We start from the raw sequence: 16,929 nt of genomic DNA on the forward strand, positions 1-16,929 counted from the left end.
AAAGTGAGGTCCCAAAGAAAATTAATTATATAAATTGCCTTAAATTTCTCTAAGGCCCCTTCCAACTCTGTTATTCTATTCCATTCTATTCATATTCTTATTTTAAACATGTGAATGGCTTGCTAGTTTCTTCCAGCAGCGTTGTTATTCATTTAACACATAACGTTTGAACATTCCTACCATGTTTTCCTGAAAACAAGACAGGGTCTTATTTTCTTTTGACCCCTGAAATAAGCAGTTGGCCTTATTTTCAGGGAGGTCTTGTTATTTTGGAGGTGCAGGAGGCCGAGAGCGTAGTCACCTCGTGGCTGCTGCTGTGTTACAATATTTTTGAGGAGGGTTTATTTTCAGGGGAGGGCTTATTTTAGCGCATGCACTCAAAGGCCTGATTGGGTTTATTATCTGAGAAGGTCTTATTTTCAGGGAAACAGGGTAAGTACAGTAACCTTTTCTCTGAAAGGAGCCTTAATTAATAACATTAATAAAACATTGTGATTAGCCAATGGGGGCATGAAAGCAAATTGCAACTATAAGGGGGCAATTTAAAAAAATCACTCTGAGATCTTAGTCCCTGTATCCCAGGCTAAACCTCACCCCTGCATCCTCACCTCTGATTCATTATTTTTTTCTATACCAGGTTAAAGGAAAGAAAGTCAATGCTTTGGACGGAAGTGCAGAACGGACACCCGATAGAAGTTTGATCCCTACTTTCTTTCTTTCTCTTTCCAATCAGGTTCACCGGATCTACCGTAGTGGAGGCGGAAGCTTGCAGAAAGCCCAGAACGAATGGCAGAATGGATCGTGGAAAGATCCTCCGAGCAGGGAAGCACAGCACAGCAACTTTTCAGGAAACAGCCTCCCTGAATATCCAACCGTTCCCAATTATGGAAACCCTTGGTCCTGATCCTGGCCTGCTGTTGGGGTTGCCGAAGTAGTTTGGTTTGAGTTGTTGCAAGAAACACATTGCGTTCCTCATTTGAGTCTCTCTCTCTCTCTCTCTCCTTCTTTCCCTCTTTCTCTTTTTCCTTTAGGGGTGGTGCTCTTCCTTCCCCTAACCATGGTTTTATTTATGGTTCTCCTTTTATGATGGCAGCGGCTTGTGCCAAGACATGGCTGTTGCCCATAAAATTCGATTAGTCCTATTTTTATTGATAGGAATCCCCCTTCCCTCCCCCCCCCACACACACCTATATCATTCTTGCCAATGGGTGCACAAGGAAATGGATAAAACTGTCATTTCTATTGACTGCCTCGTTTTGAGAGGGCAGCCGTTCACAACCAGATTCCCCTGAAGATTTTGGGAAAGTGACTTAAACTTTTCTTGCCTTTTCCCTGTTTTTGAGCGTGCTTGAGTGCTAATCCTGACTCCCTGTATCTTTGGGGATCCTGCAGCTCAAGAGATTGTTGTGAAAGGAAACGTGTGATAGTGTGATAGGCACAAAGGGCAGCTTGCTCATGACGATAACTATTTTTTAATGTTTGCTGCTATCAGAGCAGGAGTTTTGTAACTGAATCTTTCTCCCAGGAAAATAATTCCTGGAAATAGAAAGTTAGCAGCATGGTTTAATCTTCTCACGGAACTGCTAGCTTTCCGTATTGGGAGAACTGTATTAATTAAGGGGGATTAATTCAAATATGGCCCCTGCTCTCCTAAAATAGGACCCATTTTCTGGAAGCTTCGACCTGTTAACAGGTTTTTGTTTTGCTTATTTGTTTTGCTCAGAGTGTTTTGCTTTAAGCTCTCTTCCTCCTACCTTGCTGGCTATTAACTTGCTTGCTAAAATAGAAACTTTGACAGTGACTATGATCTGGCCTGAGCCTGTCCCTCTTGTGGGGGGAAAAATTCCCATAATTAAACCACAGAACTTTTTTCATTGCTGGTACTGACAGATCAAATTCTGTTTACATATTCCACTTTACCTCAAAGCGGATGGATGAGAATCCACGCAGTGTCAAGACCCCACAATCAGGCGGCATCTACAAGTATTTCTTTCCTCAGATTATTTTTTGTGGGGTGTCTTAATAGCCGCTAAGTGCAAGTAGACTTGCCTTTCTCAACCTTGGCAACTTTTAAGAGGTGTGGACTTCAACTTCCAGAATTCCCCAGCCAGCCAGTGCTGGCTGGGGAATTCTGGGAGTTGAAGTCCACACCTCTTAAAAGTTGCCAAGGTTGAGAAGCATTGCTTTGGCTGGGCAAGTTTGACATTTCAACAGTTCTCCTCTATCTCTTCCACAAAATCTTGGGTCTCCTATGCCTTTGGGGGCACCCTGTTCAGTCAGTGCTCCTCTTCTCACCTGTGTGAAGCCTAATTCTGGCATCCTGGGTGGTAAAATCCTCCTCAGAACCTGAGCCAATTCCTTGCCCAAGGAGGCTTTCTGGAAGGTACCAGTTATTGTGCTACCTCAAGCAGTCTTGCCCAATCTGATCCAACAAATTGGGGCAACAGCCCCCAGCTATCTTAGCTATGCTGGTAAGGAATTTCATGGCTTTTATGCTTCCCATATATCTGAAAGTGGCCAGATGTGGCCAGGCTGCCTCAAAGCATTCAGACTCCGAAAGCAAGACAGCTGTCCGTTAAGTCATCTGGACCTTACCCCTCATCCAGCAATTAGGTGCCTTTTCAAACCATTGCATTTATTTGCTTTCTGAGGAGAAGGCTTGTCCTGTTCTCCCCACCCCCCCTTTCTTCTTTACAAAATACATTATTTTGGGGGGAAATGATGTGGGTTTATAAAAAAAAAGTGAAAAAGCACCTCCTGACAGAAGGGAGAATAGGGATAGGACAGAGAAGTGGGTTGTAATATGTGCCTTATTATCCAATTTTACCTACTTTGGTCTGTTTCTCTCCGCCCCCAAATCCCAGCATATTTTTTTTTTTGCATATTTAGTGACCCTGGAGGGGTCTGCCTGTTTTGTAAATACGAGGGCCAAGTGCTCCCACTCAAGGATATGTTAAGTGAGCCAAAGAAAACGAAAACTGCTAATGCTAGAGGCCAAAAACCTCTACTGGCCTTTCTTTGGGAACAGATTCGTGAAAATGAGCCTCTTTCTCTGTCTCTCTCTCTCTCTCTCTCTTTCTCCTTGTGAGATTTCTTGATACATTCCAGATGTGGGCTTTGAAGACAAAAAAAACCCAGCACCTGCCATTTTAAAATGCATTACACTTGTTCCAAAGTGCCAGAGAGCCGCCCGCTTTAAAATTGCATCGCTGACATCACACTGTAGCATTGCATGAGCTTTACTTCCTCTGCCTTTGCCTTAATTGCTTTAAAAAAATAGCCCAGAGGGGGAAATGCTGCCTAGCTAATAGCTACCCTGCAGGGTTCCTGTTGTAGACATGCCCCATCTCTCAGAGGAGCCCCCTGCTAAACATTTCCTCAGTACCACCAGTTTTTTTTTGTTTTGTTTTTTTAATACTCTGCACTTTTGGACTTCCCAGTTTGACTGCTGAGAAGAGAAATGAGCTGACTGGTTCTTGAAACTCAGGATACCCAGACAGGCAACTCCTGGGTACAAGGCTGCCTTAAAAGCATCTTGGTGGACTCCGGGATGGAGGGCCGTTTTCTCAAAAGCGGGGCGAGGTGGGACCAGACTTCTTGCCAAATTGGGGAGGGGTTGCGTTCCTTCTGCAGGAGTCAGCAAAGACCCCTCAAGTTCTCCTTTAACACCAGTTAAACAGCAGTAGCAGCAGCAAATTTTGCTCCTGTTGGGTTGTTTTGCAGAAGGGGGAGTGGGCTTGTAGTGCAGGCCAGCTGTTCCATGGGTACCTAGCGGGAATTCTAATACCAGAGAAGAAAATGCCCTAGATGAGATCTGCAAAATCAAATTATTCAAGCAGAAAATTGTGGTCAGGGGTCTTGGCAAGCATTTGGGTGAGGGTATCTTGCGGGACCACCTCGTTTCTGTGCCATGGCTCTGCCCACTCCAGGAATCCCGCCAACCATTCATCTCCTGCTGCAGTTTCTGCTTTGGTGTTCTTAGCTCTCCTCCTCAAATCACGCTGTCCTTCAGAACAACGTTTTGAGAACTGAATCGCTTGCCAATGTATCATGTCCGCCATTGTCTTAATATAATGTACTTATATAACACTTAAAATTTTTGTAAATGTTTACATTATTCCCAAGGGAACTGATAACATGGTTTTGGGTCAAGAGATAAATGTTGTGGAGAATTAACATTACTATTCTTATTCTGCATCATGTTGTAGATTATTTGTTTGCATTGTGATGTGGTGTGTTATTTCATTCAGGGGTTTTTTTTTCCCTTTAAAAATAAATGAAGCTTGGCTACTGGAAGTAGAAGCTGTGTTTATGTAATGTCAGATCTGTTCAGTCTTTTTGGGAAAAGGTTTTAAGACAGAAAGATTCTTCAGAATGAGAAATTGTACTTGGGATGGCCTATTTTCAATATTTTTGGAGCACTCATTTTGGAAACTGCAGATAATATTTGCCATCTTAAAAGACCTTTTATAAAAAGTGCTGTATTCATAGCGATGCCTTATGACACAGAGTTTCACTGTTTTTCCAATTTCCTGTCTGATTTTAGATGAAAATAGGATATTTCTTTGTGTGAACAGAATTACTAATCCTAGTTAAAAAACCAAAACCATATATATGTGTGTGTGTGTGTGTGTGTATAATATAAAATTGTGAGTACATTGGATAATTAGACAATTAAAAGGGGACTTCATCTAACTGGATTCAGATGCCTGAGGTAAATACACTATATTGCCAAAAGTATTCCCTCACCCATCCAAATAATCAGAATCAGGTGTTCCAATCACTTCCATGGCCACAGGTGTATAAAATCAAGTACCTAGGCATGCAGACTGTTTGTACAAACATTGTGTGAAAGAATGGGTCGCTCTCAGGAGCTCAGTGAACTCCAGCGTGGAACTGTGATAGGATGCCACCTGTGCAACAAATCCAGTCATGAAATTTCCTCGCTCCTAAATATTCCACAGTCAACTGTCAGCTGTATTATAAGAACGTGGAAGTGTTTGGGAACGACAGCAACTCAGCCACCAAGTGGTAGGCCACGTAAAGGCGTCCAACATCAGTGTGTGACCTCACAAATGCACTTCTGGGAGAATGGTCAAAAATTCCCATAAACGCACTCCTGAACCTTGTGGACAGCCTTCCCAGAAGAGTTGAAGCTGTTATAGCTGCAAAGGGTGGACCGACATGATATTGAACCCTATGGATTAGGAATGGGAGGTCACTTACAGTAAGTTCATATGCGAGTAAAGGCAGGTGAGCAATATAGTGCATATTTTATGTATTTACATATAAATACATAATAGAAAAATAAAATGCATAACAAATCCATGGACTAAAACACTAGAGTACACGAAACATTCTTGCAGTGGGGGGGAGGCTAATTCATAAATAATAAAATTGAATAAGAATAAGTAGCTTGCATATAAGCTACCAAGGCTGCTATTAGCAAAAGACAGAACATAGTTAGCCCTCAATTTACAACCACTTGTTTAATGGCTGAAGTTACAACGGCAGTGGGGGGAAAAGGCCTAATCCCTGCTCTTCATACTAACAACCATTGCAGCATCCCGTGGTCACATGATCAATACATGGTCATAAATACATGCCAATTGAGCATTTGGCAATTGGCATGTATTTATGGCAGCTGCAGTGGACTTCCAAAACAACTGATACACCACTTGAACATCATTGGCATTGACAAATTCACCATCAGTCAATTGCAAAAGACAGCTTTATTCAGAACAGCTGAGTAATGCCATCAAACATCCACTTCTGCCTGTCCCGGGTTCTTAAGAAGGACTCGACAGGAGGATAAAAATGCCAAATCCAGTCTGAACATCTGGCTGACTGTGAGACAAACCATAATGATAATTATATAAATAATGTATCACAGACAAATATCCATCAGTAGATAAATAACACACCATTACCCAAATCATTTCGCTTCCTGGTTAACACACTACTATTATAAGTAATCACTACTTCAGGAACATGTTACGTTTACAGTCATTGCAACAACCTTAATGAAATTCTTTACAAGTTCTGATTTATAAACTCTGTGCTTTCCGATTTAACTCCCTTTTTAAGGGCCCTGTAATTCCTTAGTTTTGGGTAGAGTTTGGGTGACTGGATATAGCTGAGCATTTACTGACTGGATGCCCTTCCTGAAGCCTACATGGAGTTCACAGCAGATATTTTTTTTCTTTGCACCCTAGGAGATAAAAACTGCCACTACCTAGGACTGAACTCTCAACCTTCTGAGTGGGAGGTGAGCGTCTTCACCACTAGGCCACTATGCTGCTCTTTCCTATTATCCTTTTTTAGTTGCAAAAAGAGAGATCGGAAGATCTACGTAGTGTGGCAAAAGATGTTTCTCGATGTCTTCTTAATTTCTACTGTTCTCTTAAACTACAAAATTGTCCCACAGGAGGCAGCGCTACCCCTTTGGGGAAATGCTGATTTAAATTGTGCTTAAAGAACAATGGAGCTTACCCACAATTAGATTAGAATTAATGTAAACCCCCTTCATTTGAGGGTAGAGTGCCAGCTTACTTGGCAGTTCAACAAGTTCAACCTGTCTGTTTTACATATAGCAGGGAGAAAAAAAGGCTGTTTTATCGCAACTAAGTCTTTGGCAGGTGCAAAATAGGCCCCAAATTAGCACAAGCCATGACAATATACAGTATATTAGCCTTTTGTTTGTGAACTTTCCCATTTGAGAATTGCTTTGCATTTTTGCTTGTCAACTTCATAGTTTAATAAAAGATTTCTCTCTCCCTGTTTTTCATGTTAAATCTTCTCATTATAAATGATGACCCAGCTCTCTGAAAAGACAAAGAGAAGAGGATGGCTGACAGTAATAACCAATGCTGATGGGGGCACCTTTGGAAAATTTGAAGGATCAGGTTAGGAGTAACACAATAACAGCATTGGAAGGGACCTGGGAGGTTCTCTAGTCCAACCTCCTATTCAAGCAGGAAAACCTATACCAGTAGCCCCATACCTTTTGGGCATCAGGGACCAGTTCTGTGGAGAAAGGTTTTTCCATAGAACGAAATAGAATAGGAATTAGAATAGAATAAGAAGAGAAGGGTTGGAAGGGACCTTGGAGGTCTTCTAGTCCAACCCCCTGCCTAGGCAGGAAACCCTATACAGTTTCAGACAAATGGCTATCCAACATCTTCTTAAAGACTTGCAGTGTTGGGGCATTCACAACTTCTGGAGGCAAGCTGTTCCACTGATTAATTGTTCTAACTGTCAGGAAATTTCTCCTTAGTACTAAGTTGCTTCTCTCCTTGATTAGTTTCCACCCATTGCTTCTTGTTCTACCCTCAGGTGCTTTGGAGAATAGCTTGACTCCCTCTTCTTTGTGGCAGCCCCTGAGATATTGGAATACTTGCTATCATATCTCCCCTAGTCCTTCTTTTCATTAAACTAGACATACCCAGTTCCTGCAACCGTTCTTCCTAGGTTTCAGCCTCCAGTCCCCTAATCCTCTTTGTTGCTCTTCTCTGCACTCTTTCTAGAGTCTCAACATCTTTTTTTACATTGTGGCAACCAAAACTGGATGCCGTATTCCAAGTGTGGCCTTACCAAGACCTTATAAAGTGGTATTAACACTTCACATGATCTTGATTCTATCCCTCCGTTTATACAGCCTAGAACTGTGTTGGCTTTTTTGGAAGAGGGTGTGATTTTGTGTGCTGCCTGCATCTCGTGGATGGGGTTTCACTTGTTTGCGCAGACCGGTTGCTGGCATGCTGTGGACAAATGCCGGTCCACGAACTGAGGGTTGGTGACCCCTTCCCTATATCATTCCAGACAAATGGTTGTCCAATTTCTTCTTAAAAACCTCTTGGTGGCTGCTAAGAGTCAACACTGACTTGATAGCATGCGATCAATTTAAATCAATTGGAAGGAGATTGCTTATCTCAGCTGCCCACAGTTTTCAACCTGTATGTCTTGAGTCTAGCAAGAAATGGAGTGGAATAGATTTCAGGTCCCTTAAAGGGCCAAGGAGCTACTGATACAGTTTTACAGAGGAATTATTGAGCCTGTCATTTCCACTTCTAGAACTGTCTGGCACAGCAACCAAACAGTGCAGGAACAAACTTTAATGGGATTGCAGAAAAAACAATTGCTACCAGCCTGCCTTCCATTGAGGACCTGTGTATTGCACGGGTCAAAAATATCTACAGACTGGTCACATTCTGGACATAAATTGTTTTGATTTCTCCCCCTCAGGATGCTGTTACGGGGCATTGCGTGTCAAAATGAGACAAAGACAGGTTTTTTTCCTCCTATGCCATCACTGCTAAACACCTAATTCCTGCAACACTGTCTTATGCCTAAAGATATTTACCCATGTAGTAGGGTTGTATTGCTATTACCTTTCTCATCTCATCTTTCCTACTACCTTCTCCTATTGATATCTTATGATTTATGATCTATGCCTTAACACTGTTGGTATGTACACTGAGAGTTTATGCACCGTAGACAAATTCCTTGTGTGTCCAATCACTCATGGCCAATAAAATATTCAATAGAAAGCAGTGTTTCTCAATGTTGGTGGCTTTCAGGTGTGTGGACATCAACTCTTGGAATTGCTGGCTGGGAAATTCTGGGAGTTGAAGTCCACACATCTTAAAGCCACAATTGCTGGCTGGGGAATTCTGGGAGTTGAAGTCCAGACATCTTCAAGTTGCCAAGGTTGAGAAACACTGATTTAGAGACTACTGAATAAATCCACCTCCAAGCAATACAATAAGGCCAGGAAACTGGCAAATCTCCAATTCTTTCTGTCCACCCAGTGAAGAGAGTAGCATGAATGCACTGAATCCCTTCAATTAAACGATGTTCATTTACGCAGGATAAAAAGTAAAGAATGGCTTATCAAAGACAGCTCCAAACTAGAATCAAGGAGAAATTTTCTGTCAGTGAGAACAATTAACCAGTGGAACGACTTGCCTCCAGACATTTTGGGTGCTCCATCACTGGAGGTTTTAAAGAAGAGATGGGACAGCCATTTGTCTGAAGTGGTATAGGGCAGTGGTCCCTAGCTCCGGGGATGAGGGCCACCACTGGGCCATGGCCTATTCGGAATTGGGCTGTGCATGTGGTTGGCAGTAGCGCACATACATCTCATGCAGGCAGCGAGCCAGCGGGCCCTCATGCATATGCGCACTGGGCCCCTGCTCGCGCAAATTGAGCTGTGTGTGCATGTGCCGGCCTGCCACTCACTCATGCAAGGGCTGTGCGCACACATGTATCTGCACCGCACCACTGCTCACGCCAGAAGTGGGTTCCTACCAGTTCGCACCTATTCGGTAGAACCGGTTCGTCAAATCTACCGAACCGGTTAGAAGAGGTTCCATCAGTGGACCCAGAAAGCAGGCCACACCTACAGAAGAGGTTCCAAAAAATTTTGAAACCCACCACTGGTCCTTCAATATGATTATTCTACACTATCATGCTCATATTTATAAAACTCAGGGCCTCTGTGAAAGGTAAGGATGACTGCTGCGTTTGTGGTGCATTCAGAACATTGCGTGTGTTGAAGTTGTTTTAACGCAAACCAAAGATGCCTTTTAAAAAACAAGTTTACATCATATTCTTATGCACGCCAGTGCTGTGTGTGAGGTAATTGAAGGTGGTTCTGACAAGTGTCGTCAGCATCTTCATATCCAGTCACATGGGCGGCAAGCCACTCCCATCCGGTCACATGGGCGGCAAGCCACTCCCACAAAGAAGGCCACACCCACAGAGTAGGTTCGAACAATTTTTGAAACCCACCACTGGCTCACGCAGCTCACTTCCCCTCTCTCCCTCCAGCCGAGCCTGTCAAGCCGCAAAGGTTGTGGACCGCTGGTACAAAGTCTCCTGCTTGAGCAGGGGTTGGACTAGATGATTTCCAAGCTCCTTTTCAACTCTTATTCTATAATTCTGTAAAGGTGGTCCTCAACTTACAACCATTCACTTCATGACTACCATATTTTTCGGAGTAAAAGACGCACCTTTCTTTCCCCCCCCAAAAAAGGGTGAAAATCTGGGTGCGTCTTATACATTGAATAGAGCATTTTTAGCCTCCCGAAACCCCGCCCCCTTCACAAAAATGGACATCCAGAGGGTTTGGGAGGCCTGCAAAGTGCTTCTGGGGGCTGGGGAGGACAAAAATGAGTGAAAAACAGGCTGTTTTTTGCTCATTTTGGGGGGACCTCCCAGCCCCCAGGAGGACTCTGCAGGCCTCTGAAACTCTCTGCATGCCCCATTTTTCACAAAAAATGAGGTGTGCAGAGGGTTTAGGAGGTCTGCAGAGTGCAAAAACTTTTTTTAAAAAAACTTACCTCTTCAAAATCTTGGTGTGTCTTACACTCCAAAAAATATGGCATTTGATGTTACAGTGGCACTGGAAAAAATATTTTTCACATTTATAACAGTTGCAGCATCCCCATGGTCACATGATCAAAACTCAGATATTTGGCATCTGGCATACATTTATGATTATTACGGTATCCCACGACCATGTGATCATCTTTTGTGACCTTCTGACAAGCAAAGTCAATGGGGAGATCAGATTCACTTAACAACTAACTTATCAACTGCAGTGATTCACTTAATAACTGTAGCAAGAAAGGGAGTAAAATGGGACAAAACTCGCTAAATAACTCTCTTGCTTAGCAACAGAAATATTTGGCTCAATTGCGGTCGCAACTCAAGGACTAGCTATATTTATTAGAACCATAGGAAGGATGCCTTTTCTGTCACAATGCCTGCCCTCTGGAATGGCCTCTGCCCAGAGGTTTGAATAGCTGATGTCATTCAGAAAATCATTGAAAACATTTTCCTTTTTTTGTCAGGTGGGGTTGCCTTCTGGTTACATACATTTTTATTTCTTTACATTTTGTCATCCTCCTTTTTAAAAAGTAATCCACCCAGGGTTGTTTGAAGTCAGGCAGCCTTTTATAAGTAGGTTCACCGACAAAAGCGCGCCGACGAAACCGTGAGGAGAAAACCGCGAGTTTGAAATCACGCCGATGAATGAGCACAACAGCGCGCCGACAGAAGCGCGCTCTAAACCTAACCCTAAACCTTACCCTAACCCTTAACCGTAATCGCGCTTCTGTCAGCACTCTTTTGTCGGCACGCCTTTGTGGGTGCGCTGTCGACATCGCAGTTTTGTCGGTGCGCTGTTGTCGGGTCACGTTATAAGTAAATATATAGGTAGATGATTGATAGAATGCATGAAACGGTCCCATTTAGAGCAACCTTGCAAAATAATCTAAATCTTAAATACTATTTGATTTCTCTGTCTCTTTAAAAGGGAACCGGTGCATCCATCTGCTCCATTTAACATATTCAAGTTGATTAAAGCTCTGAAATAATTGAGTTCTTTCACAGCCCACTTCTCATCAGAAAGAGCCTGGCTTTCCCTCGAAGCAGCTTAACAGAGATAAACCCCCGTCTTCCAGTGCCAAGTGGGAGAAAGCTTATGATGGCCTAACAACCCAAATTGCATCCCTCCCATCAGCCTCCCTACTAGTGATGATCAGCGAAAGCAAATGTCACTCTTGTGGATCTACAGCAGGAGAATTGGAGTGTTTGAATGTTCAATGTGCACACAGCATCTCTTTGCCATCTGCCATCTGGGCTTCAGTTAGGAGTTTGCATTGTGCACAGATGGGACGCCAGAAGGTCAAAGGTTGGGGAAGGGCAGCTGCCTTCAGCCAGGGTAGGAAAAGGGAAGCTGCTGGAGCAGGATCTTCCCTCTCCAGTTCATGGGCTAGCTTTTGCTCCCCACGTAATGCCAGGCAATTTTATTGAAAATTAAAATAATAAAACTATTAAAAAAAAACAAATGATGAAAAATGCAGAGAGAAAAAGAACAAAAGAAAAGCAGAAAAGAAAAATAGGAATATAGTAACAAAAAAAAATGTAAAGAAATTACTTCCCCTTCATCACAATATTAAACAATTTTAGTGTCACCTTCTCTTAAAAAAAAATACAACTCATTATCTCTTCTTTCCATACCCCCCCCTTTTTTTGTATCTGTAAAGTTCTTAAAACCTGATCGTTCTGAAGGAACTGAAGAAGCTTCTTGGATGAGAAGTGAAACCACTTCAAGCCAAACCAAGAAAGTCCAGTTGCCTTTTGAAAAAGCACCTTTGTGACAACCATGACCTGGATGACTGAGGATCTTCATAGACATTTAAAACCTACTTATTTCAGTCCTGATCTTCAAAAGTCCATTACGGATTACCAGAGATAACAACATACCGCATCTATGCTAACCTTGATTAGATAAACCAACTTTATATTCCTTCCTTTTACTTTCAAGAATCTTGATCTTTAGTCCTTTCAAATACCATCCTAGAACTTGATTTCATTTTATTTTTGTCCTTCTAATAACATTCTTCAAAGCTTTAACCCAGCTATTTGGTAAATCCATTATAGGAACATTATCCAGGTCATTCTTTGGTTTGTTACTTTTAGAACCCTTTTAATTATTAATATATCAACTGGTTTCATTTAGTTATCTAGTGTAGTCTCTTTTTCCCTATCATTCTTGTAACCTGCCATTTTTAAATCCACTTTCAGATCAGTCTTAGTTTTGTCTGAAAAATCTGTTTCTCTTCCGCATTTTCTAAACGCAAAGTATATAGTCTATAGAGACAGACACTCCTAACATTAACTACCTCTAACCATTTGTCTGAGATGACATGAGAACTACCGTCTTGGGCAGGGGATTAAACTAGAAGACCTCCAAGTCTATATATGCAATCTTAGCTTCTTAGTGGGATATAAATCTAAAGTGGAAGGTAAGTAGAAGACGATATAATAAAAATAAACGAAACTGCATTGTTTTGGATTGGTATTGGAAGATTTGTTTTCCCTCTGTGAAAACTTGGGGTTCACCCATAAAACTGAAATGCAGGGAGATTCAGAATGTTAAGAGAACATATTTTGATTGAAGACATAATTGTGGCATTTCAGATGTGATTTAGATTATTATAAAAAGGAACTGGAGAAAATTATGGAGGCTTTGGGCTTGTGGCCTCCACCTGAGTATCAGTTCTGCAAAGCAGCAGGACAATTGTCCTTTCTTCTGTCCATGTCCATGGACTTCCGAAAAAATGAACCTGGCTAGTCGTGTATTAGTTCATATCTAAATTCTGATTATGATTCATCCTTTCTTTTATTCACGATTTTTTTTTTTCCTTTAAGTCTTGTCTTGCACCCCCTTCCCCTCACTATTGTAAGCCGCCCTGAGTCCCTCCAGGGAAAAGGGCGGCATATAAATTCTTAATAAAATCTAAAAAAAAATCTGGAAAATCTTGGCTGATCAAGAACTTTTCTGCTTTTTGAAAAGGAACAGAGCGGGTAGGAGGGGGATAGAATTACTCCTAAATCTTCTCCCCCCACCCCCACCCCATGGTTTTTTTGGTATTTGAACTCGCTGACACAAGACAGAAGTTGCATGACCACTTCCTTAAAATAATTTAAGAAATCATTAGATAAGCCATTGAAAGGGAAGTTGCGCATTCATTATTGTAAAGTTTGGCCCCTATCAGATCGGGGACAAATGGGGAGAGCTTTTTGTGAGCTTTCTGGGAATATACATTGGCATTTTTGTTCTTTCGTTGGAAATGGGAAAGATGAAATAGGTTTCCCGATGGAGTCCGGTTCGTGAAAACTTCTGTCGTGTGAAAAGAAGAAGGGGAGGGGGGGGGATACCCGGAGAGGGACGGATTAAAAGAACGCTGTCCTGACACTGTCGTAAAACCATCCCGCTTGCTGTCGCAAAACCCGCTTTTCCGCTCTGCCTGCCAGATTTTCAAACGCGCGTTACAGTCCCCCTATCTTAGAGACCAAGTTATGAAGAAAAAGGAAGAGGAGGCAGCAATCGTTCTAAAAGGATGTTGACTTCCGGATCCGATAGACGCTCCATATGAGTGGTGGAAGGGCAGAAGAACGAATGGGAAACTTTGGATATTAGAGATTTACTTACTATGCAGCAGTATTTTTCAATCTTAGCAACCTGAAGATATGTGGACTTCAACTCTCGGAATTTCCCACACATTTTCAAGTAGCCAAGGTTGAAAAACACTGCTGTATAGATTAACAGAGTTGGAAGGGACCTGTAGGTCATCTAGTCCAACCCTGCATCACTCCTAAGCAGGAGACTCTGCCTACACCATTTCTGACAGATGGCTATCCAGTCTCTTCTTGAAAGCTTCCAGTGAGGAAGCACCCCACAACTTCTGAATATTCCACTGGTTGATTGTACTCATTAACAGGAAATGTCTTTTTAGTTCTAAGTTGAAACTTTTTGATTAGTTTCCATCCATTGTTTTGTGTCCTGCCTCCAGATGCTTTGGAGAATAGCTTGACCCCCCTCCTCCCTGCGGCAGCCCTTCAAGTACTGGAACATTGCTATCATGTCTCCCCTAGTCCTTCTCTTCACTAGACTAGCCATATCCAGTTCCTGTAACCGTTCTTCATATGTTTTAATCTCCAGGCCCCTAATCAATTTTGTTGCTCTTTTCTGCATCTCCACATCTTTTTTATAATGTGATCAAAACTGGAAGCAATATTTTAAATGGTCTTACTAAGGCTTTATAGAGTAATATTGAATTTAACATGAATTAAATGCAATTTAGGATTGCATTGGCTTTTTTGGCTGCCCCTGCACATTGTTGGCTCATATTTAATTGGTTGTCCATTAAGACTCCCAAGATCCCTCTCACAGTATAGAATTTGGTTATTGCACTCAGCAAAGTCCCTTTTGTGTTGCTTCTCTCTATAGATTTGTTTTGGCATTCAACTCCTGTTATACTTGGAACAGCCATTTGTTTTATATACCTTTAAGGTTTTTTTTCTTTTTTGGCTATGTTGCATTTCACCTAACTCTAAGAATATGATTGTTTGCTTTAAACACCAAAAGCATAAAGGAGTCAGGTAGCTGCTTAAACACAGGTGAGAAAAATACCAGAGAACTTTAAAGAAATTAATAATCCAGTATTCAAGGTTTAATTCCAATTTTTGTTTCTTGAAAGAAAACTTTTTGGAAGGGATGTCTAATAATCTTTTGATTCGGAGCATCTTCCCATTCTTTATAACTAACTCCTGATCACCAGCAATTTGTTCTGTGCATACTCAAGTTCAATCCCCAGCAGGGCTGGAAGAGTTTTCTGCTGCAACTATGAAGAAATGCATCTTCACATTATTAGCTTTCAGGTTTGTTCTGTTTATTTTCTAGTGGAAATTCATCTGGTTCCTTGCATGCTGCAACATTTTGTTTTTACAGTTGGTAACTTTTAATGAAAATTAATGACCTTTATCAGTTTATTGTTTTATCAGTTACCTTATGGTTTTTCAATTTAAGGTTAGTTGGTCAATAATGATAATACTTAAATAATTTTTAGTTATCTACTGGTATTAGGCTGATTCAGGGCTGGAAAAGGCCATATGTTCTCAAAAATAATTGCTTGGGTTTTCATTATTCCTCTTAGTCCTCTTAATCCCTGAGTAGATTTGGCAATGGACTTCATAATGTATGAATCAGCAAGCTTCAGGAAAGAGTCCGAATATTCATGACAAAAGTCCAGTGGGATCATTTCCCCAGATCAAGGATCTTAGACATTAGTTGCAGCAGCTCAAGAGCCATCACCCATGGGCTAGATGGTGTCAGTTACAAATAACCAGGAGCATTTGTTGAGTTCATAGCAAGAGTTTATTATTTCTACCTCCATACAAGAATCTAGTCAATTTACAGTCCAAGCTAAATTGGTGTTAAATAAAGATCAAGGTAATTCACGGGGGCTGGACTTGGTCTCTTGTGGCATGCAAAGATTCCAAGATTATGACATGTTTAACCTCACCTTCCAGTTTAGCCAGCTCTTCTCCTAAAGGTAGTCTAGTAGTTTTACTTGCTGAGTATCCACTATATGTGAGTTTCACCTGTTATTCCAATCCAGCCACCACTCAGCTACTCGTTTATTACAGAAAAAAAAAACACTTTAAAACAATGGCTTAACACATTGGTTGGGTTTGTAGCACATACCCATGTTCAAGTTAATGGTGGTTTTCCAAATATGACCAATTTCCTGGATTGAAGCAACATACAGAACCATAAGCTAGTTCTATGGGCTTGGCTTATACTGTACATCATGGGGTGCTAAAATGTGAATAGTTTACTTATGGTTCATGGGATCATTGAGCACACCCAATATGTAAACAGAGTTTCTGTTGTTCTTCACATAGTTACCTAATCCCATTGTGAAGTACTGTATTGAAGTTATTGATATGTAACATGACCATTTTTCCTTATTTTACATCTTCCTTGATTATATCCTTTAATCTGTTCAAAATCTAATCATGTAAGTTCTCTGATATAACAATAACACAACATTCTAGGTTCTTGGGAAGAATTTGATGTGTACAAAAGGCCAATGCCAGTTAAATAATTGCCAGCTATGATTTCATATATTTTGTATATAATAATAACAATATCAACTGTAATAATGTCACCATTACTACTTTCCTTTTACACATTTATTGTGTAAAAGTCTTCACTGACCAGTTAAAAAAAATCTATTTTGACTTGTTCTTCCTCACTGAACTAGTAGAAAAATAGGGAAATGTAAAGACCTTCAAATACAGATCGGGCAAATGTGGAAAAAGAAAGTTGGTAATGCCAGTATTAGTTGATGAACTTGGTGCCATCCAAAAAATCTGGCAAAGCACTTGGAAACAGTAAAAATAGACAGAATCTCAACACATCAGTTAAAAAGGCAACATTACATGGAACAGTGCATATTACATTGGTCTCTTTAAGTATTCCAAATCCTTGAGAAAGAACCAATAGTCAAAAGTACCAAATCCTGTTGGATTGGTAGTAAATAACAGTAACAGTAACTCCCTTTTTGTAAT

General features: G+C 41.2%; 1 protein-coding gene across 1 annotated transcript in view; it reads left to right on the forward strand.

Moving 5' to 3' along the window:
* The window catches only part of SCAMP4 (secretory carrier membrane protein 4), a 28,185-nt gene extending 23,889 nt beyond the window's left edge, over positions 1–4,296 (forward strand). The window contains exon 7 of the mRNA XM_032209040.1: positions 734–4,296. Coding sequence (XP_032064931.1) covers positions 734–904 — 171 coding nt within the window. The 3' untranslated portion in view covers positions 905–4,296. The remainder of the gene's footprint in view (positions 1–733) is intronic.
* Positions 4,297–16,929: the final 12,633 nt, after the last annotated feature.

The sequence above is a fragment of the Thamnophis elegans genome, chromosome 1, assembly GCF_009769535.1.
Source record: "Thamnophis elegans isolate rThaEle1 chromosome 1, rThaEle1.pri, whole genome shotgun sequence".
Lineage (NCBI taxonomy): Eukaryota > Metazoa > Chordata > Lepidosauria > Squamata > Colubridae > Thamnophis > Thamnophis elegans.